General features: G+C 37.5%; 1 protein-coding gene across 2 annotated transcripts in view; it reads left to right on the top strand.

The window, feature by feature from the left end:
• Positions 1-5,946: 5,946 nt before the first annotated feature.
• LOC127437993 (nuclear factor 1 A-type-like) overlaps positions 5,947-26,836 on the top strand; it is a 190,320-nt gene continuing 169,430 nt past the window's right edge. The window contains exons 1-3 of one of the 2 annotated variants that reach the window (XM_051693198.1): positions 5,947-6,743; positions 11,528-12,056; positions 15,633-15,969. In XM_051693198.1, coding sequence (XP_051549158.1) covers positions 6,717-6,743; positions 11,528-12,056; positions 15,633-15,667 — 591 coding nt within the window. In that variant the 5' untranslated portion in view covers positions 5,947-6,716 and the 3' untranslated portion in view covers positions 15,668-15,969. Of the gene's footprint in view, positions 6,744-11,527; positions 12,057-15,632; positions 15,970-26,836 lie in introns of those variants that run through there. The other variant, XM_051693197.1, reaches the window with a different exon arrangement.

Genomic DNA, 26,836 nt, shown 5'->3' with positions numbered 1-26,836 from the left:
CAATACCGCTAAATTTGCGCAATACACAGAAAAAAAAAAAAAAAAAAAAAAAAATCTCATCTTGATCTCTGTCAACAAGTTCATCCAAATTGAGAGTATCCTGCGTTGCGCATAAATTTAGAAATCATAGTGATTTATAAAAACCTTTACATAATATTGATTTATTTTGGCACTACTTCAAGTGGTGAACAACATTAAAGCATTGAAATCTAAACGGATAACTCAGCTCATTTATTCCCTTTACTTTTCCATTAAGTTTGAGTATTAAGTTTTCATTAGATGGCGATCTAACGCTGAGTTTTACAGGTATGCCTTTTGGGTTTTTTACCCCTGAAAACAAACGAGATGTTCAGTGAAACTTCGTGTGACCGCAGCGTGCGAGCACTTTCTTTCCCCCCACAAACTGATAGATTTACACACACAGACACGCCTGGCAGCGATGTGCTTTCACACCCGATAAACACGAACTACTTCTCAGCAGATGCGTTTCTTACTTCTGTGTACAACTGCGTTAAACGCGAACAAAAAAGTGATTCGTACTCACGTCCACCACTCAAGTTGGGAGAAACTCCATTCAAGTTGATTAGTTGCGTTACCTTAGCTAGTTTGTCCTGTGACAGTGGCTCATTTGAAGTGAAATAGAAACACACCAACCAAAATTTAGTTCGGATGGAAGAGTCCAAACCCTGTAGTTAGCTGTGTTTATCCATGCCATTGCCCTTCATAAAGTGCACCTTTTTTTTTTTTTTTTTTTTTTTTGCTTTGTCTTTGCCACTCTGCCTCCGAAAGCCTTGGCACAGTTGCCTTGGCATCCAGAACCTTCTCGTAGAACTTGGCAGAAAATACTATAAAGGCGTCCCTAATGTCTGCCACAATTAGACAGAAGGACAAGTCTTAGTTTGGTCGTTGTTTTTCTATTGAGAAACAAAATTATGGGAACTTTAGATCTTTATTTTAAATGATTGATTTTGGTTCGTTGGGCTAATTCCACTCTTTGTCTTACAATAGGCCATTATTTTTTGGAAAATAATAATAATAATAATAATAATAATAATAATAATAAAATAAATAAACAAATCATAATAAATTGTGTAGGTTTTAAAACGCATTCAATTTCAGAGATAATGCGTCAGTCGGTATCTCGGTATATTTTTTAAATACCGTAATTTCGATTATATAACCGAATACTACGGATCTATGAAAAGGTGAATATTAAACACCATTTAGCCCACAGTAAAAAATAAATTAATCCCCCCCCCCCCCCAAAAAAAAACTAAACTCAATGTCATTGACCTCAATACTTATAATGGCATTAATTAAAAACTTTTTAATATTTACTGTCTCAAGGTGCAAATAGGTTCATGGCTTTGAGAGAAATTTCAATGAACATACTCACTGTATAACTCCTATTATTTTAGTCAATGCATATAGTAATATAGCTTCAAATCATTACAAAATATTTATAAAGAGTTGATGTTTTGTCAGTTCACCCTGACTATAGCGCAACGTTTTCAATACAAAGTTCGTCATCAGGCCTATTGGCGCTGTTCAGTCAATCAGTGCTGAAATTTTTCCTTAAATGTACCAAGAAAATAAAGTCGGACTATACGAATATTATAGGCCCTAAACTCACAGAAATCTCATAATATCTGAGGCAATGGACTTTTGGTATAGCCAATTTAGGTACGAGTTGTTGTTTTTTAAGGGGTGCCAAACATCACGACAAGACAATTTATTAATTTTAACTTTCTGAAAATAATAATAATAATAATAATAATAATAATAATAAAAGAAAGAAAAAAAGAAGAAAGGTAAATCTGTTTATTCCGTACGATCAGCGTCGTTTTTTGATTTGAATGAGTAAGGGCTGCATGATTAAAGACAAGAGGATTGCTATTAAGCTAGATTTCGGAATTACGTCAGATTTGAGAGTCCTCCAAAAACTTGAGCCCTTTCCTCGTTAGCGTGGACTCAATCATGTTAAATAATCACATGCATATATTATAATGCATGTTAAATATTCATAACCATCTAGTGCACCTAAATGTGGCATTTTAACCTTTAACGAGTCTTAATAAATCAAAGAGTCCCATTAAACGCATCGAAAAACTGCGACTCCTGCTATTCTGGGACGTTGCATGGTCCATGTGTAAAAAAAGATAATCGCAGTGCTCGAGGCGAACGACGGTCACGCGACTCGTGTTCATGACAAGTGAGACCTCAAGACCCGTTGGATCCGTTCTATGTAATTTACCATAAAATTGCTATTAGTGCAGAATTAAACGAGACCGACTTGCTGAATCGATTGCAACGTCTGTCTGTACACCAAGGCAAAGACAGTAAAAGTTTGTATTGCTCATCAGCCATCACTGTTATGCTTGGATCGCTCAAATATCCAGGAGTGAAGAATCATGTTTTTATTTATTTATTTATTTATCCTGTAAACGACAAGACCTCAATTTCACTTCTTTTTATTTTTAATGAGTCTTTTTATTATTGCCATCGGCGGCAAGTTTTGCGCCTCGTCGCAGCATTATAAAGTTTTCACATTTTGCGGTGGCACGTGCATTGTGAGAGACAATGCTAATAACATTACTAGTTTCAAAAGCCAGATCTAACTACTCGTATTGCAGGTTTTGAGCCTTGGCATCCTTGTCAGTCTCCGAAAACCAAAAGGAAGTCTGATGTAATGAAGATAAGAGCTCTCGCTCTATTCCCTGTCTTACTTAATTGTGTTTCCGCGAGGCTGTTTACTGACAAGCCGAGTATCTATGAGGGAGTTTCTCTTGCAGCGTGCAGGGGTGTTTGCTGTGACATGCATGTGAAACTTGCCCAATAGCGACGTTGTAAGCTTTGAACTGCAGAGTTTTGCCCAATCACAGAGGAGCTCGTCTAAGCTCGCGAAAACTCCAGAGGGACGGCCGTGCACCTGCAGCAAGTTAGTGTGAGCATAATTACAGGCAACTGCATATTAATTTATATAATACATTATGCTATACCTTAACCATCATCTCGCTTTCGGAGGGTATTTCTTTCATTAATAGCTACTCCATGCACCAGCAAATTGCACACGAGAGTTAAGTGCTTGACTGTGGAATACAGTGCAGTGTTTTTTTATTTTTTTTATTTTTTTATTTATTAATTTATGTCTTACTTCCTATAACATAATGTAATTCTGTCTTCCTAAAAATACCTTTTCTGTTGCTGCGCTTGGCAGTTTTCTAGGGGGCGCACGATTAACTTATATGCGAGAGTATGTGGTTAATAATAAAACGGCGTTGAGTGCCAAACAAACTGAGCAGCTGAATTACATCGGACTTGATTTGTTTATTAATGTTGTTTGCACGTTCAGTACACGTGATTAGAAACATAATATTGCATCGACAGTCCCTGAGCTATCAATCAGTGTCTATCTCTTTTAAAACATGTGCTTGAAATAACGTAGGTGACCCTTTAAAGGGATAGTTCACCCAAAAATGAAAATTCCCTCATGATTTACCTACAGATGTGTTTGACTTTCTTTCTTCTGCTGAACACAAATGAAGATGTTTTATAAGAATATCTAAGTTCTGTTGGTCCTTTCAGTGCAAGTGAATGGTGGCCAGAAATCTGAAGGTCCAAAAAGCAGATAAAAGCAGCATAGAAGTAATCCATATGTGGTTAAATTTATATCTTCAAAAGCTATATAAGTATGGGTGAGAAACAGATCAAAATGTAAGTCCTTTTTTACTCTAAATTTCAACTTTCCCTTTCACATCTGAAACTCACATGAGGAGCCTGTTTGGTTTCACTTTCACATCTGAAAGTGAAAGTGGAGATTTATAGTAAAAAAGTACTTAAATATTGATCTGTTTCTTACCCACACCTATCATATCACTTTTGAGGACATGGATTTAACCACTGGAGTCATATTGATTACTTTTATGATGCCTTTATGTGCTTTTTGGAGCTTCAAAGTTCTGGCCACCATTCACTTGCACTGAAAGGACCAACAGAGCTGAAATATTCTTCTAAAAATCTTAGTTTGTGTTCAGCAAAAGAAAGAAAGTCATATACATCTGGGATGGCATGAGGGTGAGTAAATTATGAGAGAATTTTAATGATTGGATGAACTATCCCTTTAAAGACATTATGACTTTTGAAAACATGCACAAGACCTGCCATATTTTTTATATGTCAAATACGAATCCGAAATATGAATTTGAATAGGCATATGCTCTATAAGGAACATGTGCCGGCCACATATCAGTCTGAAATTTACATTTAATTCATTGACATTGAAAATCGGTGCTTATAACTGTCTTATAATTGCTTAATATTGATTACATGCAGATCAAAGTGCTGCATATAAGCACTTGATGTTCAATCACTTGAACTTTTGGTTATATATATATATATATATATATATATATATATATATATATATATATATATTACCGTTGCAATAATGGAAATGATGCATTTTTTCAAGTTTTCGCATGTTAAAGCGACCCATTCCAAGAGTCAATGTGATGTGCACTTACACTGAAAACCCTAATAAGTTGACTCTACTCATTTGATTGAGTAAACTCTTTCCCTCAATTGAATTGAGCAACAGTGTCTCCAAAATGTATACAATTAAGTTCAATTAACTTAGTTTTCATATAGAATGAACTTAACTAGGTTAAGTTAACTAGATGCAAGTAGACTTAACTCAGATTTGCTTTTTAAATGTTGTTTCTACTGTTGTTAATAATTTTAATTGAATTGATTACATTTTAGATCAAACAATAGCACTGTTCAAATAAATATCACAACTGATTATAGGTCAGTCATTATATAAACTTAATTCTCCAAAGAAATGCATGCACTTTAACTGCACATGCACAAAGAGAATTAGTCAACAGGGTCCAACTTGACCAAACAGGACACTGATCACCCTAATGGTGACATCACACGAAACAATTATTAGCAACAAAACAACATAAATAATACTACAAAAGAGCTAAAACCTAGGAAACATAATTAAATAATTCAAAGCATTATGGGCATTTGACATAGCCTCAATTATGTACTCAAAAGTTTGAGTTATTAACAGTTAAAATCTTAAGTCTATGGATTTTTAAGATAAATAAGTTCAATGAACTTAATATATTTGAGTTATGAGCCCAAAACCTGACATTTCAAGTAGGCTAATCCTTAATTAAGACAACTTGATATTTCCAGAAATGATAACTTTAGGGTTTACAGTGTACAACTGTTTTTGAAATTATTCTACGAATATTGAAAATAACATGGGATACAGTCTTTACGTAGACGCTGATTTCAACAATAATCTTTTAGGCACAGTAATTGCTCAGGGAGTTAAATATGACACATTGGCAGTCAGTTAAGAATTTGTTAACTTTAGTAAAGGGGCAGTATAACTCAAGTTCACCCTTTGTAAAGGGGCAATAAACGCAGTGTTGTTCAGATTAATTTCGTCCTATAACCATTTCCAAGGAGCTTCCCTCTTTTTTTTTTTTTTTTTTTTTTGTTTATTTAGTTGTTTTTTTAGTTTGCGTATGGCCTTGTAGTCATATCCACGGTCAGTCTTGAATGAAAGCAAAAGAAAGGAAGAAATCAAGAGCCAGAGACTTCCATTCGGCGCATTTGACATCGAATTTTTGACGATGCACGATAGCTAAATTAATTCGCACACTTTCCCCATCACAATATTTTTAAATAGAGCAGAAGTCCTGTCAATATAAAGGGCAAAGACATTTGGAGTGCACATTTCCCTTGTCCCTTATGTGTGTATGGCTCGTGTGCCGATACTGAGGGCGCTGTGCTGAGGTAAGAGCCCAAGAGTTTGTCCATCGGCCACTGTGAAAGGGAAAAGTGAACGGGAGCTTCGTTTCAGCGCTGTGTCGGACGGACTCGAACACCCCCCCACACCCCCACACACCCTGTCTCTCTTTCTCTCTCTCTCTCTCTCTCTATATCTCTCTCAGGACGAAACTAACCACGACACAAGTGCCAGCCTTTGCAACAGGGGGTCTTAAGGATATTACTATCTCCCTAAAGCACGCCGAACCCTCCTCGCTGCTCGTTAATCCGACTCAGTTTTGCTTCGCTCCGCCACATGCCTGCGATGCAATGCGCTCCGTGGATTCAATCGTGCGACACGGCTCAATAAGAGACGGCGAAGAATGAATCAAACGCGAGTTTTGTAAAGCATCCGGACGACTTTTTGCATCTTGTTTTTGTTTTTCTACGAAAATGACTGCAAGATGAAATGACCGCTCCTCGTCAGAGTGTCACTCATGGCTTTCTGAAATCTCCGTGCACTTCCAGCCGTCCGTCGTCGGGACTTTTCTATAGGCTGCGGTCGATGATAATGCCATTGGTGAAACTTTGGATGTACGGCTTCAACAGTCGAGTACAGTAAATGTGTGTAACTCGAGGCGGGGTTAAAGTTCAGCTCTATGGAGCGCTGAAGCGTCCCGCGCACTTCGCAGAGTTGGAAATGTGAAAGCAAGAAGCCAGGCTTTATTTTCCCTCTCTCCCTTCTTCTCTGTCTCTCTTTTTTCTCCTTTCATACACACGGACACACATATACATACATACACATACACACACACCGCATACATTCACATATACACACCCGCACACACGCACGACACACATACATAAACACGCTGATTCGTTACAGTTATCCCGACACATCGCCAATTCAAGAGTTAAAACCGACAGATATGTATTCACCGCTATGTCTAACACAGGTAAGTGACATTTTCATATATGTTTAACTTGATTGATTGCATTTAAGCGGTGTCTTTATGACTGTGAATGGACGGGACGGGTAGGGGATAACCTTTGCATTAAGACAAGTAACTTTGTGTGCAGTAAATGATTCCTGCTCTGACAGAGCCAACTGAACTACCACATGGCGGATGGCGCCCACCTCACATACATATATACATAACATACTGTAGATGTTCCTTGCACACATTTATAAATAGATCATTTTTATTGCATGACACGATTGATATGTAAGAGATTAAGTTTTAAAATAACGTTCTGCATGAAGATATGTTGAGGTGAGAGGTGTGCACGACCTTACCTAAAGTTTTTTTTTTCTTGTGCAAGCAACATGACACTGTAACCTTGCAGTTACATTATGCACATTTGACTTGGTGCTCGTTACTTCGTATTGACTGTTTCTTTCAGTGGCTGTGAATAGCCACATTCGATTTGGAATTAGTCTATTAAAGAAGTCAAACGGTTTCATACCATTTGAAAGCACGTTCTGCTGCCCTATACTCAGCTTCTTTTTCTATGACGTGTATCTGTTTAGATCCCCGAATCCTTATGACATCAGAAATTCTTTTTATTTTTATTTATTTATTATTATTATTATTATTATTTATTGTATGTTTTTTTAGTGATAATATAAAGTCAACTCAAGTCAATTTTGGGAGGTTCACCGCCTTTATTTATTATAATTTCTTTTTTTTTTTTTATGGATTTAGTTGCAGTTGTATCAAAGTTCGGCTTTTGAATATAGATGAATTATAGTAGCCTATTAAAATGAATATGGCCCAATCTTTTCATAACTGTGACTGCTGTTTAAAGTTATGTCTATGCTAGCTCTTTCATGTGTTTAGGGTTTTGTTGTATCTAAAAAAAAAAAAAAAAAATATATATATATATATATATATATATATATATATATATATATATATATATATATATATATAGGCCTACAAATACATAGTGCTTCGAGTTTGTTGATTAAAGTTATAAAATAAATCAAAATAAAGTCGAACGGCAAATTAGAGGGTTAAAGTAGGTTTAAAAAGAAATCCATTAATTGTGGGAATCGTGGTGGCAGGTGAAGTAAGGTGACATCTGGAAATTTGTACCGTTATATAGCATACTTGATGTGATTTTAAACTATTTTAGGGTGGTTCTAGTACTAAAACGGTCTGTTTTAGGGGTTTGAAGCATTTTAATGTGTGCACAAAACCTAGAAGGCCTCAGTATTGTGTTGGGTATAGGGACGTTCTTTTGACCATGTTAGTTACAGTCTGTTGTGAGATACTGGGGAGGATTCATATATATATATATATATATATATATATATATATATATATATATATATATATATATATATATATATAGTTTCACAAATTATGGTTAATGTGAGAAGAAAGAGAAGCCTTATTCTAGACGATCTGAAAACGATTCCCCTTTTTGAAAATTTGGGTCAGAATTTAAGGACTTTTAGCATATTTACATGTTTCTTATCAAATAAATAAACCTCGAAATCACATTGTTATTGACATCTGATTGACTCACACCTTATATCCTATATAAAAGCTTATATATTTTTATTTTCTTGACTAACAGTATTTTAAATTAAAAGATAACAATTAGGGACTTCTAAAGGGTGCTGAACGAAATTGCAAAGGACTTTGATCAGAATTAAGATGACTTACAGTCTTAGAAAAAAAGGTAAAGTACTGTTAAAGTACAGTGATCTTTCTAATAATTGACAGTCATAATATTAAATGGCTAAAAATCATAGTTGCGTTGAATCACATTGAGACTGGGTATTGATCCCCTCTCTGTTTCCGTGTTAAGGCAGTTTGAGGTTTACTTTTTTCTGTGTGTGTTATATCGTTTGGTAAATTGAAGAACTGAAAATGTCCTCTGCATGCCAGAAAGTAAATCATGTACTGTCACTCTTTGCATTTTTCCTTCAAAAACCCTTTAAATAAAAAAGCACGTTTTTCATCTTTTTACAATGCAGAATTCATATAAAATATGGATTTATTTTCCGTGCTAGTAATTAGCTTTTCAATGTATTGACATCAAAATATTAATTGTCCTTTTAGTGTATTCACAGGTCCATTTTACCTGTTATTTTGACATGGATAGTAATGCAAATGTTTTTCTTGGCAGCGAGGCACTTTTGTTCCCTGCTGAGGCCTTCCTATAGGATAGAGGGTGTCAGCTTGAAACACTTTAGGTTTTTGAAAAAACCTCACATATACTAACTAGACCCTATATTGTCACTTTTTGACTCATGCACGCTTCAAAAAGTAAAGAGCTTTTTTTTTTTTTTTTTGCCATTCTTACATTTTTCCCAATTGTAAACTGAGCATATAGATTTAATGCAGTTTTTCTGAGCTAAATTTACATAAATTTGTAAAATACCATGTGAAATAACATAGCTATGAAATAATAACATTGCTATCCAATAACAAGCTTTTCATAATTATGGTTCTATAATATAGTGGAACTCAAAAGTGAACTATTTCCATACTTTGCAGTTTTTATTTATTTATTTACTATATATATATATATATATCAAATATTACCATTATTTAGAAAATTGCTTTTATCACTAAGACATTGTTCTTTGTGGCACAGAGAACTGTAGAAAGTCAGCATCGTGTTTTTACTGTCGCGAGCTGGACTGCAGCCTGGATGTTTCCCAAACTGAGTTTTCAGGCAAATTTATAGGTACGAGTGTGTATGTAGACAAGTCTGGAGACGCACCCTTTTTTTTCTTAAAAATAAAAAATATGATATGCACCATGTACATGTACAAAAGCCGCAACAATAGATGATATCAGTTATTGAAGAGCAGTATTTCACAGAATTTGGATTAAGTTACTTGGATAGTCACTGAAGGGAGATAAGAGAATTCATTCACTGGCTTAAATGCAGGATGAAACAATACAGTTTTTATGCCTTGAGGCGAGGATGTTTGATTCTTGTACGAGACAGGAAGGAAACAATATGATTAAGCATGTACATTTGCTTTGGTGTCTCACAGGAGATTTTTCTTGTAGACACACACTAATACACACACACACACACACACACACTGCAGTGCCTTACACTATAATAACATATATTCACTTTATGCTGATTTTATTTCCTCTGGTGTATAAAAATAGATGGCAATATATACCTATATGGACTGTAATTAACATGATAAGACATAGTAATTTCAAACAACCATTTTCACTCAAGCTTTGACGTTTTTAAATCCCCAAAATGGTTATAATATTGTAAATCATCTTTTGGTTGAATTTCAGAATAAAAATAAATAAATAAAAAAAATAGTTTTTTATTTTGCTTGATGGTGTATATTGTGATTATTTTTAATTATGAAACCAATGTTAGCAGTAGGGTTTGAAATTGGCCCAAGAATGACGAATTACTGTTATTTAATTAATGTTCATAAATGACACCAAATTCATTTTTAAATTTCTAAAGGCAGCGAGTCGAACCCAATGTGTTATGTTCATATCTCTGTAGTTATTTAAATGAAATTTGTCCCCAACACAGAGATGGTGCACTTTCATTTCTTGCTGGCAGCCCTCTCGTGCTCGCACGGTTGGTTTTGGGACACGATACATGGCTATTGCTGTTTGTGGAAATGTTATTCTTGTGATTGGCAGTCTGCCATTATTCTCTCTATGTAATAAAAACCCAGAGTTATTTTCTGTAAATGATTTTATTTTAGAAACCACACGTTATTTATTTGCATAGTTATTAGTGTTTCTTTTTAAAGGCAATAAAGAATTGGGTATTTAAATCCATATGCAGACTTACAGTTACAGGACACATTTTATACCTTGATACATAAAGACAAAGAGAGAATAAGAATTACAAATTACAAACGTGTTATCACAGTAATTAGATTTAACAGTTATAACGGCATTATTGAATATCACATTTTCTTGTTAATATTATAAGATTCCAAATGTAGCCTACTTTGCTTTAAAGTTATAAAAGATAAAAAAATTTTTTTGTTGTTGAATGATTATATCTGCCGCCAGACGGTGTATAAAGACATGAATTTAAAAAAGCAAGGGCGATATTTCTGTGATGTTTTTGTCAGTTGTTGAGGTTTTATTTTAGAATTGATTTTTTGCCAGGTTGTGTGCTAGCGGCAGGTGAAGCAATCCCAAAATCGGCACAATCTCGCCTGCATACACTCCCGTCTGAAGACAACACACTCCACTCAGATAGGAAATCAAGTAGCACTGCTTTGGAACTGTGTGTGCATTTTTATGGAGAACAGATAAAAATAGCCAGTCCAATTTTCCTGGTCGGTTGTTGCTTTTTCTCGGCCCTGGCAGACCCTGTAGACCAGCATTCTTGCAAGAGAGCCAAGATATGTCCGAGACGAGCTTCACACACACATACACACACCGCCCTGCTCGGCTCGCAGACACACTCCTGCTGTCGAAGGCTGTTTTTCAAAATAATCTTGTGGAGTTTAATATCGATATATATGTTTTGCTTTCATGGTGTCTGTTCTGGAAAGCATGTTACTTTTTTCACTTGTTTTACGTGTTTTATTTTTCATAATTTCACGAAATGTTTAGTAAAGGTTTCTTTTTCGGAAAAAGTTTTCGGTGTTTTCATTTTTGAATTCTTGCAGTTCAATATATATTTTTTTTGACAAAATGTATCTGTAACCTTTCTCGTTTCTCCCACGTGGACTAATTTCTACTCCTTTGTCCTTCTGCTGTGTATGCAGGATGAATTCCATCCTTTCATTGAAGCACTGCTGCCCCATGTGAGAGCATTCGCCTACACTTGGTTCAACTTGCAAGCCCGCAAGAGAAAATACTTCAAGAAGCACGAGAAGCGCATGTCTAAAGAAGAGGAGCGAGCCGTGAAAGACGAACTGCTTAGCGAGAAGCCAGAGGTCAAGCAAAAGTGGGCATCGCGACTGCTCGCCAAACTCCGCAAGGACATCCGGCCCGAGTTCCGTGAGGATTTTGTGCTCTCCGTCACCGGGAAGAAGCCCCCTTGCTGTGTGCTCTCCAACCCTGACCAGAAGGGCAAGATGAGAAGGATCGACTGCCTGCGCCAGGCGGACAAAGTGTGGCGCTTGGACCTGGTCATGGTGATTTTATTTAAAGGTATTCCGCTTGAAAGTACTGATGGCGAAAGGCTGGTTAAATCTCCGCAGTGCTCGAACCCAGGGCTGTGTGTGCAGCCGCATCACATAGGAGTTTCCGTCAAGGAACTCGACCTGTACTTGGCCTACTTTGTGCATGCAGGTAAGTCCCTTTTTGAATCCACACATTCTCTTAAAATGCTAACGAATACAAAACATGGGAACCAAATTGTTTGACTTTGTTACTACAAAAGCATGAATGTGCCACACATTGTTTTTTTATTGGAATACACAAACCATATGAGTGGCAGAAGCTCTTCATTTTATCATCAGGCAATAAAGCAGCTGGAAAGAACAGGACAAGAGTGTAAAATTCCTTGTGCAACTCAAAATTTACTTAACAGTGACGCTAATGCAGAAGAATGACCGTCATCTGCTTCTTTTCTGCCAGTTTACACGTTTCCCAAATAAATACAACATGCCGATTGAGCAGAGCGACTAACTTTTGGCAGAATATGTGATGTCAGATGCTGAGAAAGTAATTACAAACAAGAAGACACATATGTATATGACTTTTTCTAAATATGCACGCTGATTATATGTAAAATACACTATTAATATGTGATCATTTCGGGATACACTTTAGTTCAAAATGCAACGTGACTTATTTGAAGTTAATTATCGTAATCGCGAAGTCACTGTCCAATATAAAACACAGAGCAATTCTAACAAAACTGACTGTCGTATTAGTTTAGCTTATACTTGAAGAAGGACCCGGGTGAAGTCTGGCGCAAATATCTGATGGAGAGACTGTTAATTGTTAGAAGGCAGCAGGGGATCCGTCTTGAACTGACGGCAGCACAAACACAGGCTTTTACTTGGAAGGCGAGGAGCGCACTTTGTTTCACCAGGCAAACTGAGCACCTTAATTACATTCATTTCCTCTCACACGCAAATCGTGATGCTGAAGTCTAAGTGAGTTGGCAGCGTACACATCCGCTTTTCCCTGGGTTCTGTATGCGCCCGTCTTCTGCTTTGATGAGGTACCGATAAAAGAGTCAAAACGCAGTGTAACTCGAAGACGATGGAGATAAAGCTGTAAATGTGAGATTTAGCACCGCATTGGAAAACGAGGGTATCTGGCAGACGGCAGGTTGCAAAACGGGAGCGTGTGAATTACTTTGACTTGGTGGGAACACAAAGGCCCGGAGCCTTTGAGCTTTTTGTAAGGATAAGTATGGCTAACGCTCACTGTCACTGAATCGCATTTCCCCCCGGCCCACTGAAATCCTCAGTTTTGATGTTCTGAAAAGCTGTTCAGCAGGGAGTGCCTTGCTCCTGCTAACATCCTAATCGGCAGAGTTGCGTTTTCTTTTTAATTCAGTTGTGATCGTGAATAAGAGATGTCAGCGTGAGAACAAGAGGGAGGAAAACGCAGACGACGCAGGAGTGCCTGTGTCTCCTCGTTGATATTGGCTCTCTCTCTCCTCATCTCTGACCTGCATACAGACCGATCAGGTTTCCTCAGGTCTTATTTAAAGCAGTGGAGCATTGCTGGTGCCCCCTTGATTAAAAGCCATCTGAAGAGAGGCTGACCTCATACGCAGATGGCAAAAGTGGGGCTTCTGAGAGGAGCTACAGTTAGTAATTAAACTGATCTCACAGTCTTGCCAGAGCAAAAGGGGTGCAGGCCAGCAAACACACCCACTTCATTTTGACAATAACACCGCTTATATACCTATCCATTCTAGCAGACTTATTTTCTGTTTGCTTGAGGACAACATTACTACTTGGCTCAATAGTAATGATGGCCTGTTGGCCAGGGGGCCAGTGTGAAAGAGTTTCAGGCTAGTTGATGAAACTATCATTTGCCCTATTGGACCAGTGCTAGTGGATTATGTAGGCTACATGTGTTTTCATGTCTCAAGCTTAAAGACTAATTCTTTTTTAGTTTTTTTTTTGCGGGGGATTTTTTTTCCCCTTTTTCTCCCAATTTGGAATGCCCAATTCCAATGTGCTTTTAAGTCCTCGTGGTCGCGTAGTGATTCGCCTCAATCCGGGTGGCGGAGGACGAATCCCAGTTGCCTCCACGTCTGAGACTGTCAACCCGCACATCTTATCACGTGGCTTGTTGAGCGTGTTGCCACGGAGACATAGTGTGTGGAGGCTTCACCCCATCCACCGCGGCATCCACGCTCAACTCACCACGCGCCCCACCGAGAACGAACCACATTATAGCGACCGTAAGGAGGTTACCCCATGTGACTCTACCCTCCCTAGCATCCGGGCCAATTTGGTTGCTTAGGAGACCTGGCTGGAGTCACTCAGCACGCCCTGGGATTCGAACTAGCAAACTAGCAAGCTCCAGGGGTGGTAGCCAGCATCTTTTAACACTGAGCTACCAGGCCCTTCTTAACATTTTCCAAAGTATATGGTAATCAAGAGCATTTTCGAAATTCGTGTTGATGAGAGGCGAAAACGTAGCAAAATGAATGTTTTCAAACAAAAACACATTCGTGTGGCATATGAATGAATTGCACCTGGTAAAAGCGCTGTTTATTTGCACACGCTGGTTTAGTGCATGGTTGATAGAAAATGTTCGCAAACATCACGTTTTCTGACACGAAATTCTGTTTAATTGCACGATGTTAATTGCGCCAGTCAAATCGCGTGGATTTTTGTGAAAAAAGCGCTATCTATATTGAGCCTAATTTACATAGGAAGGAGGCATGATTATGGAAATTCACGTTAATTACATTTTTAAAAACTCAAGAAGCAGCGATATTTTAATGCTGATTTCGCTTGTTTAAACTAGATTGAAAAAGACGCAGGTTTTTGCGCTGAAATACCACTCGCAAAAGTGGCGCAACTGTTTAGTGTATTTAACCCTTGGTTTTCTGTGATTTATTGAACTTCGTTGTTGTGAATGTCACCAAGGTAAAGTTTTATTGCTGAAAATAGATGAGATTTTGTCAGAAACATAATGTGAGACAAAGTCAAAAATTTGGTCTATTCTTATTTTCCAGTGAAATCTCTGCAAAAATGTGTTTATGGATTTAATGTGTTAAAGGAATATTCCGGGTTCAATACAAGTTAAGCTCAATCAGCAGCATTTGTAGCATAGTATTGATTACCACAAAAATTGATTTCAACCTGTCCCTCTTTTTCTTTAAAAAAAAGCATAAATCTGGGTTACAGTGAGGCACTTACTGTACAATGGAAGTGAATGGGTATCATTAAAATACTCACTGTTTCAAAAGTATTGCCACAAGACATAAACAATAAGATTTTAGTGTGATAAAATCACTAACTAACCTTTTCTATGTAACATTATATCCAATTACACAACTTTGTTGCCATGACGACGTAATGACGTAAACCCTAAAACCCTAAAGTGCTTTTATTAAATTATAAGCTTCACATTTTTGCCTTTAAACCCTCCAAAAATTGGCCCCATTCACTTTCATTGTAAGTGTCTTACTGTAACCTCGATTTTTGCTTTTTTTTAAAGAAAAGGAGAGACGAGTCTAAATAATTTTTTGTGGTAATCAACATTATGCCACAAATACTGTCGATTGAGCTTCATTTGTAGTCAACCCAAAATATTCCTTTGAGTTTAAAAGCTATTGTTGAAAAAAATAAATAAATCTTGATGTTCAATGCAAAAATATCATTTTTTTTTTTCTTTCTAACATATACAATATATTGCTAAAAATAAAATGTACCATTTTCTTGGTAGGGCCCGTGAAAGCAACAGGGCAAGTACGAATTTGAACAACTGGCATCCTTATTGTTGAGCCACGTGGAGGGATTACGAAATTCGTCTTACGACATCCAAATTCTCGAATACTTCAGCGGAACAATGGGAATAAAGTTACGAGTTTTAGATTGTCCAGTTAAAACAGGTGGTTTTGTTTGGACCAGAGGGTGGTGTGCTGATAGACTTAAACCAGCCGAATCGGGCTAATAGCCATGGAGACCCAGACTAACGTTTCCTTTTTTAACACTGCTTTTCAGAGGTAACCTGTAAAGTCAGGCAGTTTCACATTACATAGATTTGTTTGCTCCAAATTTGGGAAGTCTTGGATTATAAAGATTGTTGTTAAGCAACATTCAGAATGGTGTTTTTTTTGTTGTTGTTTTTTTTGTACAGATGTTAGAAGTTATCCAGATTTCATATAAATGCTTAAGTACATTTTTTTTTTGGCATTCCGATACTTATAAGTTGATTAAAGTAAATAGACATGGGTTATCATTTACTTTTCCTGTAGATGGGAGATTAAAAGTTCAAGTTCAAGTCCAAGACTGAACTATTTCCTTCGTAAAGGAAAGTACCTGGCCAAAAAAACAAACATAAAAAATTAAGTATTGTGTCAAATTGAAGAATTACACTGATATTCACTCAAAACAAGCACAATTCACTGGTAAAATAAACATATACATATACTTTTACAATTAAACTCAATTAATGCTTTCTGAAATCCCTGTATTGATGTGTCAGCTTAATGCAGTTTTACTCGGTTTTAGCTGTGGTTGTGTCTCATTGCACTTTGTTTTCAATCCCTCTACACAATGGAAGGATACTGCTGGTTTAGATAGATAACAAACCTGAGACTGGGCCTGTGTGTACATTTCCAGCAAGCCTGATAGAAATTTATATTGGACTTACCTTAAATGACCCAGGGCTGCATCGAACAAACCGTTTGCGTGTGTAATGTTTGTAAAGACGTCTGACCCACTTCCATTTGAGCTCTTAAACAGATTTACAGTGTATTTCAAAACTTGTTAGCTTTGATGACGCATGCTTAAGGCTCCCCATGTTCAAGTCCTGTCATACGTTTTTTAAATTCATTTTAAGTTCTTGGAACTTGGCTGAATTTAATTTTTGGAGAACGGTCATTAGCAAGGGTGTTAAAGGGATAGTTTAACCAAAACTCATGTTCTTCCAAACACATATGACTTACTTTCTCCCATGGAACGCAAAAGAAGATGTGAGGCAGAATGTTAACAAGGGAACTACATTACTAAGTTTTATCATCATACTTTTTACGGCAGTAACAGAATCCACCGATATCTTCAGGCTGACTTTTGGCACATCTTGTGTTCCAGCCGTTTTATATTCCTCTTCCTTTCCACAGAATGAGGAATAACAATAATTTGGATCTATTTAAGGCGATTGTGGGATAAACCACAGCCTTTGTTGTGGTTACTGCAGTACACATTGTGGGCTGGGACCTCCCCACCCCCTCGCACCCATCCTCCCCTACTTTTCTGCACTCATTTCGGCATCGCTCTGCAAATCCCACTAGCCGACCCTGTTACTGCAACAATGACCATGCCAGTGCGCTCTTCACCGCACACACATGCTCACACAGCACCATTCATATAAAATGAGGTTGTTGCCCATTCATAAATACATCGTCATGCAGTTGCACACACAATAAGTTGCTGCACTGTAACTTTTCTGCACAGATTGTGCAAACCACCCCCCTGTAGGACCAACCACGATCCAATCATGGGATACAGCGCAATCTGTTTTAATATCATTGCATTTGACCTCCTTTTGAACCATTTTTTCTGTCGCAATGTGATTGGATTAAACAAAGCAGATGGTTCTGGGACGGAAACATTGTACGATGTTTTGTTGCACAGCACTTTTGTTTAGTGGGTACATTTCTCCTAAACCTGATTGCGAGGCAAATTCATGTAATCCATTTAATGTGCATTGTCAGTGCCGATCTTTCCTCGCAGATTTGGACCATATTCGCTGGCTTCAGTTACAGGGTTTTAAATGCCAACAATCGCAACACAAATCTGTACTGTGCAGTAATGCGTTGCAGAGATTTTTTTCATTGTTGACGGTTGTTGTGCTTCCAAAATGATTGTCCTTTCTTATTATTAGTGATTTCATTCTTTCTTTCTTTCTTTCATTCTTTTTTCATTCAAGTCTCTCTGTCTGTCTATCTTTCACTTTTTCTTCTGCCCCTTCCCTCCTTCCTTCCTTCCTTCCTTATTTTCTTATTTCCATCCATATTTCTTTCATTCCTTCCTTATTTCCTATCTTCCTTATTTCCTTATTCTTCCTTATTTCCTTCCTTCCTTCCTTCCTTATTTTCATCCATATTTCTTTCCTTCCTTATTTCCTACCTTCCTTATTTCCTTCTTTTCTTCCTTATTTCTGTCCTTATTTCCTTCCTTCATTCCTTCCTTATTTGCTTCCTTCCTTCCTTACTTACCTTCTTCCTTCCTTCCTTATTTTCTTCTTTCCATCCTTTCTTCCTTTCTTCCTTCCTTTCTTATTTCCTTCCTCCCTCCCTTCCTTCCTTCCTTCCTTCCTATTTACCATCTTTCTTCCTTTTTTCCTTTCCTTCCTTCCTTCCTTATTTTTGTCCTTATTTCCTTCCTTCCTTCCTTATTTCCTTCCTTCCTTCCTTATTTTTGTCCTTATTTCCTTCCTTCCTTCCTTATTTCCTTCCTTCCTTCCTTATTTGTTTCCTTCCTTCCTTTTTAACATTTTTGCTTAATTATGTCCTTTCTTCCTATCTTATTTCATTTCCTTTATTTTTGTTTCCTTCCTTTTCTTGCAAAATTTCATTTTAAAAACGCAGCTCATCACACTCAATTTCCTTGCTGACATAACGATGGCGCAGGAAGCTCGGTGAAGGGTTTAGAGTGCCGAGGCAGTGGGCTGTCATCTAAAGCCGGCGTGAGCGGTACACCTGTGCTATGGGCTTACCACTGTCCCCCTGTGTAGTGAGGCAGGAAAAGAATGGGGGGGTGTTGGCACCAGTCAATTTTTGCTAATTAGTTTTGTATTAACTCCTCAGTCGTCCCAGCGCACAGCTACTGAGAGAGAAATGGGCCCCATGATGGGAGATCGGCTATTTTTATTTTGGCATTTCTTGTCCTTTTTTTCCGCTCATTTATTCACCCATTTATTTAATGCTACTTATGTTGGGGTAGTTATGTATGATGAAAGTGCTTCGGAATGCATTTCAACCCACACAAATTTATGGAATTGATGTGTGCAATTGATTTAAATATGGTAAAATGTGTTAAACGGAAGTAAGAGTACTTTACTACTACTAATCTGTACCTGAAATCATGATCAGAATAGCTAAAATATTTAATAAGCGTAAATGCGAGTGACGGAGGATTAAATGTTTTTTGTGTATGCAAACATTCAGTTGATGTAAATTCTATTGAGACGTTGTACTAAATAACAATTTGAAAAGAATAAAAGGCGTATGGATGCTACTAGAGTTTCGTTGTTTGTTGCTTTTTTTATTTGAACATCTAACAGTGGTTGCATTTTTATTCAATGTTTTTTCATCCATATCAAGGAATGTAGAGTGTCTGCTAATGGATCAGACTGTTCTAGACTTCTCAATAGCAGACATCTTGTTCATTACAGAACAGCAACTTTGGCTAACTTCTGAGAATGGTGCCTTTGTGTGCATATGCCATTCAACAAGAGTGCCATTGTCTTAAGCCCCAGCCGGTAGCAAACGAGACATTGCAAGGCCTTTGCAGTGAGAAACTTTGATTGTAGTTGATGAGGATTTCATTTGAATGGTGAGCAGACAGCTCATGGACTTCTCTGGTAAAGAGTGAGAAAAATGGAAAAAATTATTAGAGGTTTTTTTGTGACAACTCTGGCAACAACATCGTAAAAACAACATTTCTTTTATTGCTAGGTATCTAAATTGTAATTGTCCACCAGGCTGTTCACAACACAGTTTATGACTATGCGTAACAAGGGATTCCATGTTTAAGAGGCGGTTAACAGTTAGTTAACATAGGTACAACATTGATTGCAAGGCAAAGAAGCCCACGTTAACCTACTTTATGGTGCATGCTCTACTCTGCTTCAGAAACGAAACCCAAGTGATATTCAGGAATGTGCCATCCTCTATCTGTACATTCTGCACTAAACGAAAGTAGTAAAATGAATCCTAGCAAACCAAAAGCCTCTTTAGCTGTCCTTAAACTGGATTTAAACTGACAGACTGAGCCTGCTTCATCACTAAATCTCTTAAATTGGATCTCCTGTCGTCATGTGATGTGGAGATTGATTTGCGACCAGTCACACTGCTTTATAATGCTTGATCAGTATGTCACTGCCTATTGATCAGTAGAGTGTTTGCAGCAACATGCAGCGGTGTCTCTGAATAATGCTGGATCTCGCATACAGTTGAAATTTAGTACAATGACCATGCATTCAAATCAAAATAAGTACTGAATTTTACTTCACAGTACTGTACTGATATTCTGATCCAAAGAATTTAGATATTTAGTTGCATTTTTTACATTAACATTTTTGAGGAAAAAGATATTGACCACCACTCATGCAAATGTGAAGATGAAACGCACTGCAGCATTAGGTCAACAAGCGCTCAGTTCTTTAGCTTGTCTGCAGGGTGGCCCAAAAAAACAAAAACAAAAACAGGCCACTATGTTTAATTGCTCGTGTCTTAAACATGCATAAAGGCGTTTGCACGATTTTTGCCGAACTTATACTACTTTTTGTACACAACAAAGTGATGTCACTGTCACGTGTCATTGTGAGCAACAACTAGCTACAAATAAATAAATAAATCGTTTAGCTGAGTTTTAAATGGCAGCAAACTTGATGCATCTCTTTTGCCATGTGGCCCCGTTTTATTTCCCAACAAACAATTTAGTTATTTATTTGTAGCAAGTTGTTGCCCACGATGACATCACAGTGATGTAATTTTGATGTTTACAAAAAGTAGTAGAAGTGTGCCAAAAATCGTGCAAACGCATTATGCATTTTTAAGGTATGAGCAATCAAACATAGTGGCCCCATGTTTTCTAGGTCACCCTGTATATTCTTTAAGGATGTCCATACAGAGCCTCTGTGTAGCTAGATTGTGAGGGTTTTCGCTAAATGATAAACGCAGAAACAAATGTTTGCGATTCCCTCAAAAAGTTTTTTTTTTTTTATTAGCTAGACTACAAGAGATTTTCATGAAATTATAAACATGCCAGAACAAAAGTAAGCAATTTCCTAATGTTTTTTTTTTTTTTTTTTGTATTAGCTAGACTTTTTGTGAAATGATAAACATGCTAGAGCACAGGTACGCTGTTCCCTCTCAAGTTTTTTTTTTTTTTTGTATTAGCTAGACTGTGAAGGTTTTCGAGAAATGATAAGCATGCTAAAACACAGGTACGCTATTCCCTCTCAATATATTTTTTTATGTATTAGCTACACTGTGAAGGTTTTCGAGAAATGATAAGCATGCTAGAACACAGGTACGCTATCCCCTTTTAATGTTCTTTTTGTATTATCTAGACTGAAGGTTTTTGAGAAATGATAAGCATGCTAGAACACAGGTACGCTATTCCTTCTCAACATTTTTTTTTGTATTAGCTACACTGTGAAGGTTTTCGAGAAATGATAAGCATGCTAGAGCACAGTTACGCTATTCCCTCTCAACATTTTTTTTTTTTTTGTATTAGCTACACTGTGATGGTTTTCGAGAAATGATAAGCATGCTAGAACACAGGTATGCTGTTCCCTCTCAATGTTTTTTTGTTTGTTGTTGTATCAGCTACACTGTGAAGGTTTTTGAGAAATGATAAGCATGCTAGAGCACAGTTACGCTATTCATTCTCAAAATGTTTTTTTTGTATTAGCTACACTGTGAAGGTTTTTGAGAAATGATAAGCATGCTAGAACACAGGTATACTATTCCCTCTCATTTTTTTTTATTTTTTTTGTATTAGCTACACTGTGATGGTTTTCGAGAAATGTTAAGCATGCTAGAACACAGGTACGCTGTTCACTCTCAAGTTTTTTTTTTGTATTAGCTACACTGTGAAGGTTTTCGAGAAATGATAAGCATGCTAGAACACAGGTACGCTATCCCCTTTTAATGTTCTTTTTGTATTAGCTAGACTGTGAAGTTTTTTGAGAAATGATAAGCACGCTAGAACACAGGTACGCTGTTCCCTCTCTAAGTTTTTTTTATTTTTATGACACTGACTTGCTAATGCTCTATGCTGCTTTATGGCTCTACGATGAAATCAGGAAGTTAGCAATACACTAAACATAAAGTTATAAAGTGTGATGTTATCATTTCGCCAGTTCCCTGCTGATTCTCACCCCTATTTCGAACCCAGCACAATTTATTTTTGTAAACAATTAAGTAAACAGCACTTTTACAGGAAAATCAGATTTCACCGTAAATGGCCTGTTTTTACATTATTGTGCTGTTTGGCGTATCTGGCCCTGGCATCATGAAAGACCCACTGCCAAGAGAAGAATGCAGACCAGATTGAGGCGTGGGGCACTATTGTATGCCGCAGCCATTTATGCTAAAATATATAAAGGAGTGTGCAGACATGAAACACGACAGCTGTGAGTGTCTGTAGGGGGAAAGTTGCTACAGATGGTAAAATAAGTGGAAAATAAACTACTGTATGGCTGGTAAAATATAGAAGAAAGACTGGGGTGTGCAGCTGAACAAGATTCTCTCATGCTGTGTGTGTGTGTGTTTGTGCGATTTATGTGTGTCTGTGTTAAAGGGAATATGTTACCTCAATTGCTTGTCTGTCCCAATACCCGTTATGTCCAATTGCTGCTGAGCAATGCACAGATTTATTGCTTTGCACTGTCTGTGCAAAGCAATGAACTTCACAAAACTTCATTACATTATACTTGGATTAGTGGTATTAACACTTGTAAATTAGATTCAAATATTACACTTGAGAATTTGACTTGCTAAAACTATCTATATATCTGTCTGTCTGTCTGTCAAAGAAAGACATTTGGGAGTTTTTAAGAACTTTTATTAAGTTTGTCAAGACTTCTACGAGCATAACAAAACTTGCTAGTGTTGTTGTGAAATCTACAGGGCAGCCATTTGCCAACAGCGCGTTTGCTCTCTAAGCAAGTTTATGTTTCATATTTGTTACAGTTTTTATGTTCATATTGTCAGATGTTGTTTTTAATTATTGAAAGCAGAGGGAGGGGGTGGGCTAAGTATGGAATTGACTTTAAATTATTGAACTATTTATCCCCAGAACTGCCCCCGGTCCCTCCATCTGTCTGTGTTGCAGAGATATAAATAAATAAACAAATAAGGATAATAAGGCTATGGCACACTCCTAGCCGGACCCCAAGCTCTGGCACCATTCTGTTCCTCATTTCTGCTGCGAGTATGGCACCCCTTCGGAAAAAATGAACGCACTCCCAATTAGCGTGTTCACTCTTGCTTTGGATTTGGATAGAATGTAAACATCGTCCTTTTAGGGACTCCTCAATGGCTGAGCGATCATGTTTGGAGGAAATTCAAATGGCGTAATAAAAGAATGCCGAACATTTTAACCCCAAGCCGTGCCTTTCATTAGGCTACAGTCCTTAAACTCCCGGGCCAAGCAAAGCATCATGGGAAAGGATATTTTCTCTGTGCTTTTCTAAATAATGTACTTCAAATTATTAGTTTTCATTTATTCAGTCAGATGCTAAAGTTACTGTTTAATTAGTGGTGATTAGTGGCTTGCTTGTTGCTCCCGGACTCACCATATGAGTAAGGATCACTCATTAAGAAAGAGTTTTCGGGGGCATCGATCCATTAGTCATGCATCTGAATTACGCTAAAATAAAATAAAAAATTTCACAACTCCCAACAGGCATCATCGGGACTTGAGCGAAATTCTTCTTCAGCTTCGTTAAATATATCAAGGAGTGCATTTTTCATGAGCAACATCGCAGGCTGAGTTTCACCCACACTTCAATCCCAAAACTGTTTTCACAGACAAAACAAAAGCGGCACTTGATTAGCTGTGAACCATCTGGGAACGGGGAGCTGTGTGGCCAAGCTAATTGGTTAGATTTGAAAAAGAATGGGAGAGACCCTTTAGTTGCATGCATGTTTGAAAGAGAGACCCCAAACCACAAGTTGTGTTCCTTGCCTTTTGTTATATGTTCCCAGAGATGAGCTCCAGTCTTAAGACTAATGCATCAAGGCTCCCACTCATGGGGCTTGTATTACTTCACAGTTGGGAAACAACTGGCATGCTAGAATGTGGCACTCTGTTGTGAAATATAGAATATTGTTTAGAGATTCTTGTGTCAGTGCCAGTCAAAGTTCAAGGCATTATTTATGGACCAACAGTAGTCAAAGGCATGCACAGTATAATCTGTGGATAAATGGATGGGTTAAATCACAGTGCCACCTGTTGGCCATGGTCACCTGTGGTCGTTATTGGTATACTAAAGCAGAGAGCAACACAGCCCGCCCACGTTTTCTGCCGTCTTGATTCCAGAAGTATTTTACCTATTCAATTTCAAAATCCTTTATAAAAGAGTTCTAAGCCATAAACAAAACCAACCAGCTCTGAGATAAATCGCACCATTAAAATTAATCTAATTAAGATTAAAAGCAAAAAAGTATTTGAAAATTCTGACAAAAAGAAAAAGGTACAAGACTGTGTACTTACCGTCTTTCATGAGGGCATGAACTAAAATCCCACAAAGCATTGCAAATGACCAGTGGTGTGGTCCTACCAAAAAAGTGGTTTACCATTGCCCAGTTAAGTGCGTTAAGTGTTTTAACTAAACCTGTACTACTGTTCTTTTATTTTGAATTAATGCAGTAATGCAATTTTTTTTACCTCTCTCTCTCTCTCTCTCTCTCTACAAGAACAAGCTCTGACATATGCAATAAAATGTAATGGCATGTCATGAATAGGTGTGTTTACTGGTGTTCATTGGTGGGAAACAATTAACATGCACTCGAATGCTATATGATTTTGACAAAATTATGTTGCTTCTGACAGAAAACACGCTGATTGTCACTGATCTTTCTCCCAGCCGTTTCTGTCAAGTGTAGTGTCCTTGTAAAGCAACAGCTGATATCTCACACAACTCACGCGAAAGGTGTGTGTGTTTCAGGTCCATTTCTCTCGATTTGTGAAACATTCTCAGCAGTTTGGGTGTGTGATGCTAAAATACGGGACAAATAGCATTGCGTATGGATTTCATACGGAACACATTTTTTTCCCGTAATTATGGGATGATTCCTTATTTTACAGAATGTTTGGCATATTTTATTGATTCATTTTACCTGATCCTGCTTCAGCGTGAGGGTGACTCTCTCTCTCCACTCACTGTCATAAATTCCCGCAAGTCGATGATGGCGGCGACAACTGTTGTTAGGGGCAAGGAAAGGCAGAATTCAAGTGATAATGCACCAAATACAACAAAGAATCTCCAGTTTCACAAAACATGCATCCAATAGAGTTAAAGAGAAACTAACGACAGTAGATTCTGGACTTTTGAAGCAGCAAAACAAGTGGGTATACCGAGGGTATACGCAAATATTGATCCTTAGAAGTCGTTATACCGTACGCAAACAGCCCTGGGAAAAAAGCATACAGCGTATACGTGCGTATGGCCCCGACTACACCAATGCAAATGACATAATCTAATTGGCAATTTGGTTGTGGCATTCGCAGTTCATCATGGAAGTGAGCGGTCGCGGCAGAGCTCTTTTGGTGCGCCTTGTTGGCCGCGTTTCTCTGATTGGTGGATCTCTGCGGATGCAGGATCGTGGGTAGTGTAGTTATTTACCATAAATTCCACTAATAAACATTTTTCTTTTAATAAAGTTAAAATAACGTGGTCTGATATCTTCTACAGGAGCATATAGTATATCATTGATTAACAACCTCTGAGCTCATGGTAGGTCTATTTTTAAAGGTTTATAAGTTACTGTTAAAAATCAATACGCCTATGGAGAAAATGAATGGGATTTTTACTTCTGGAACTAGACTCTTGCGCTCTATTAGCCATCAGGAGCAATGTGCTACATATTTAGGTGAACTTAGGTGGACAGAAACCCTTCTAGAAATCTTCGTTTTCTCTTGCCAAGGATTGCAACCGTTTAAACTGTTTGTGGCAACTTGTGGCATTAATAATACAGAATTCAATTATTATGCAGTCAAACATGGCTCATCCAGTCTCTAACCATGTCCGAGATTTATTTGATTTGGCCATAATTTTGTTGCAAATGTATTCGTACATGAATACATGCACAGGGATTGCATTATCTGTGATTAAGGCTATCGTGTCAGCCAGAATCGTTAAATACACATTTCAGTGGATAAAGTCAATATTCCAAGAAATGTGACATGTATGAAGCACTTCCTTGGAATAAGCGAGACATGACCCTCCCACTCAGGGCTGCAACTCACATTTGCTGCAAGCCATTCTTTGCCCTACTGTTGGAAGGAGCCAATATACAGTTCAAAGTTAGAAAAACAAAGATAAGGCACACATAGGAACTCTGACACTGCAACCAACCCAACTCCTCCTGCGGTGAACATGCAGGCAAAAATGAGCAATTACTAATTTACCATCCCCTTACCTAATCTAACACTTTCCCTAACCCTAGTTGTGAGTGATGCCCTCTTTTGGAGATTCCACCCCCATTTGGAGATATCCAGCCTGCAGCTATACCTACTTGTAAAAATGTGTAAATGTCATTGCATTAGATAACAAAATATCAAACCAAGTGGCATTTATTGTTAAGAAAGAACAAGAACACTTTTTAAGCATACCATGTCACAAAAATTTGTTTGATTTTAAATCATAAAGCAATAGATGTTCAAAATGTAAGTATTTTGTTTTTTTAGGTTTTTGTATTTTGTTATCTAATGCATTGAAAGTCATACATTTTTAAGTTTGACTAAAGCTGGGCACACACTGTATGATTTATACTGTCCTTAACAATAGTTGCCTGTTAGACTGTACGATATTATCCTAGTGAGATCTTGGGTAAAAGCCATGGCACCATTATGTCAAGATTTTGGTCCCAATCATCCCGATTGACAGTGTTGACTGGGTGTTTTATGTTATCTGGCCGTCTTAGGTGCAGTCACACTGCACAATTGTGATGGCAAATTTCTGGCACT

The sequence above is a fragment of the Myxocyprinus asiaticus genome, chromosome 49 (assembly GCF_019703515.2).
Source record: "Myxocyprinus asiaticus isolate MX2 ecotype Aquarium Trade chromosome 49, UBuf_Myxa_2, whole genome shotgun sequence".
Classification (NCBI taxonomy): Eukaryota; Metazoa; Chordata; class Actinopteri; order Cypriniformes; family Catostomidae; genus Myxocyprinus; species Myxocyprinus asiaticus.
The sequence above is the reverse complement of the archived record's forward strand: the minus strand, read 5'-3'. Positions and strand labels throughout refer to the sequence as shown.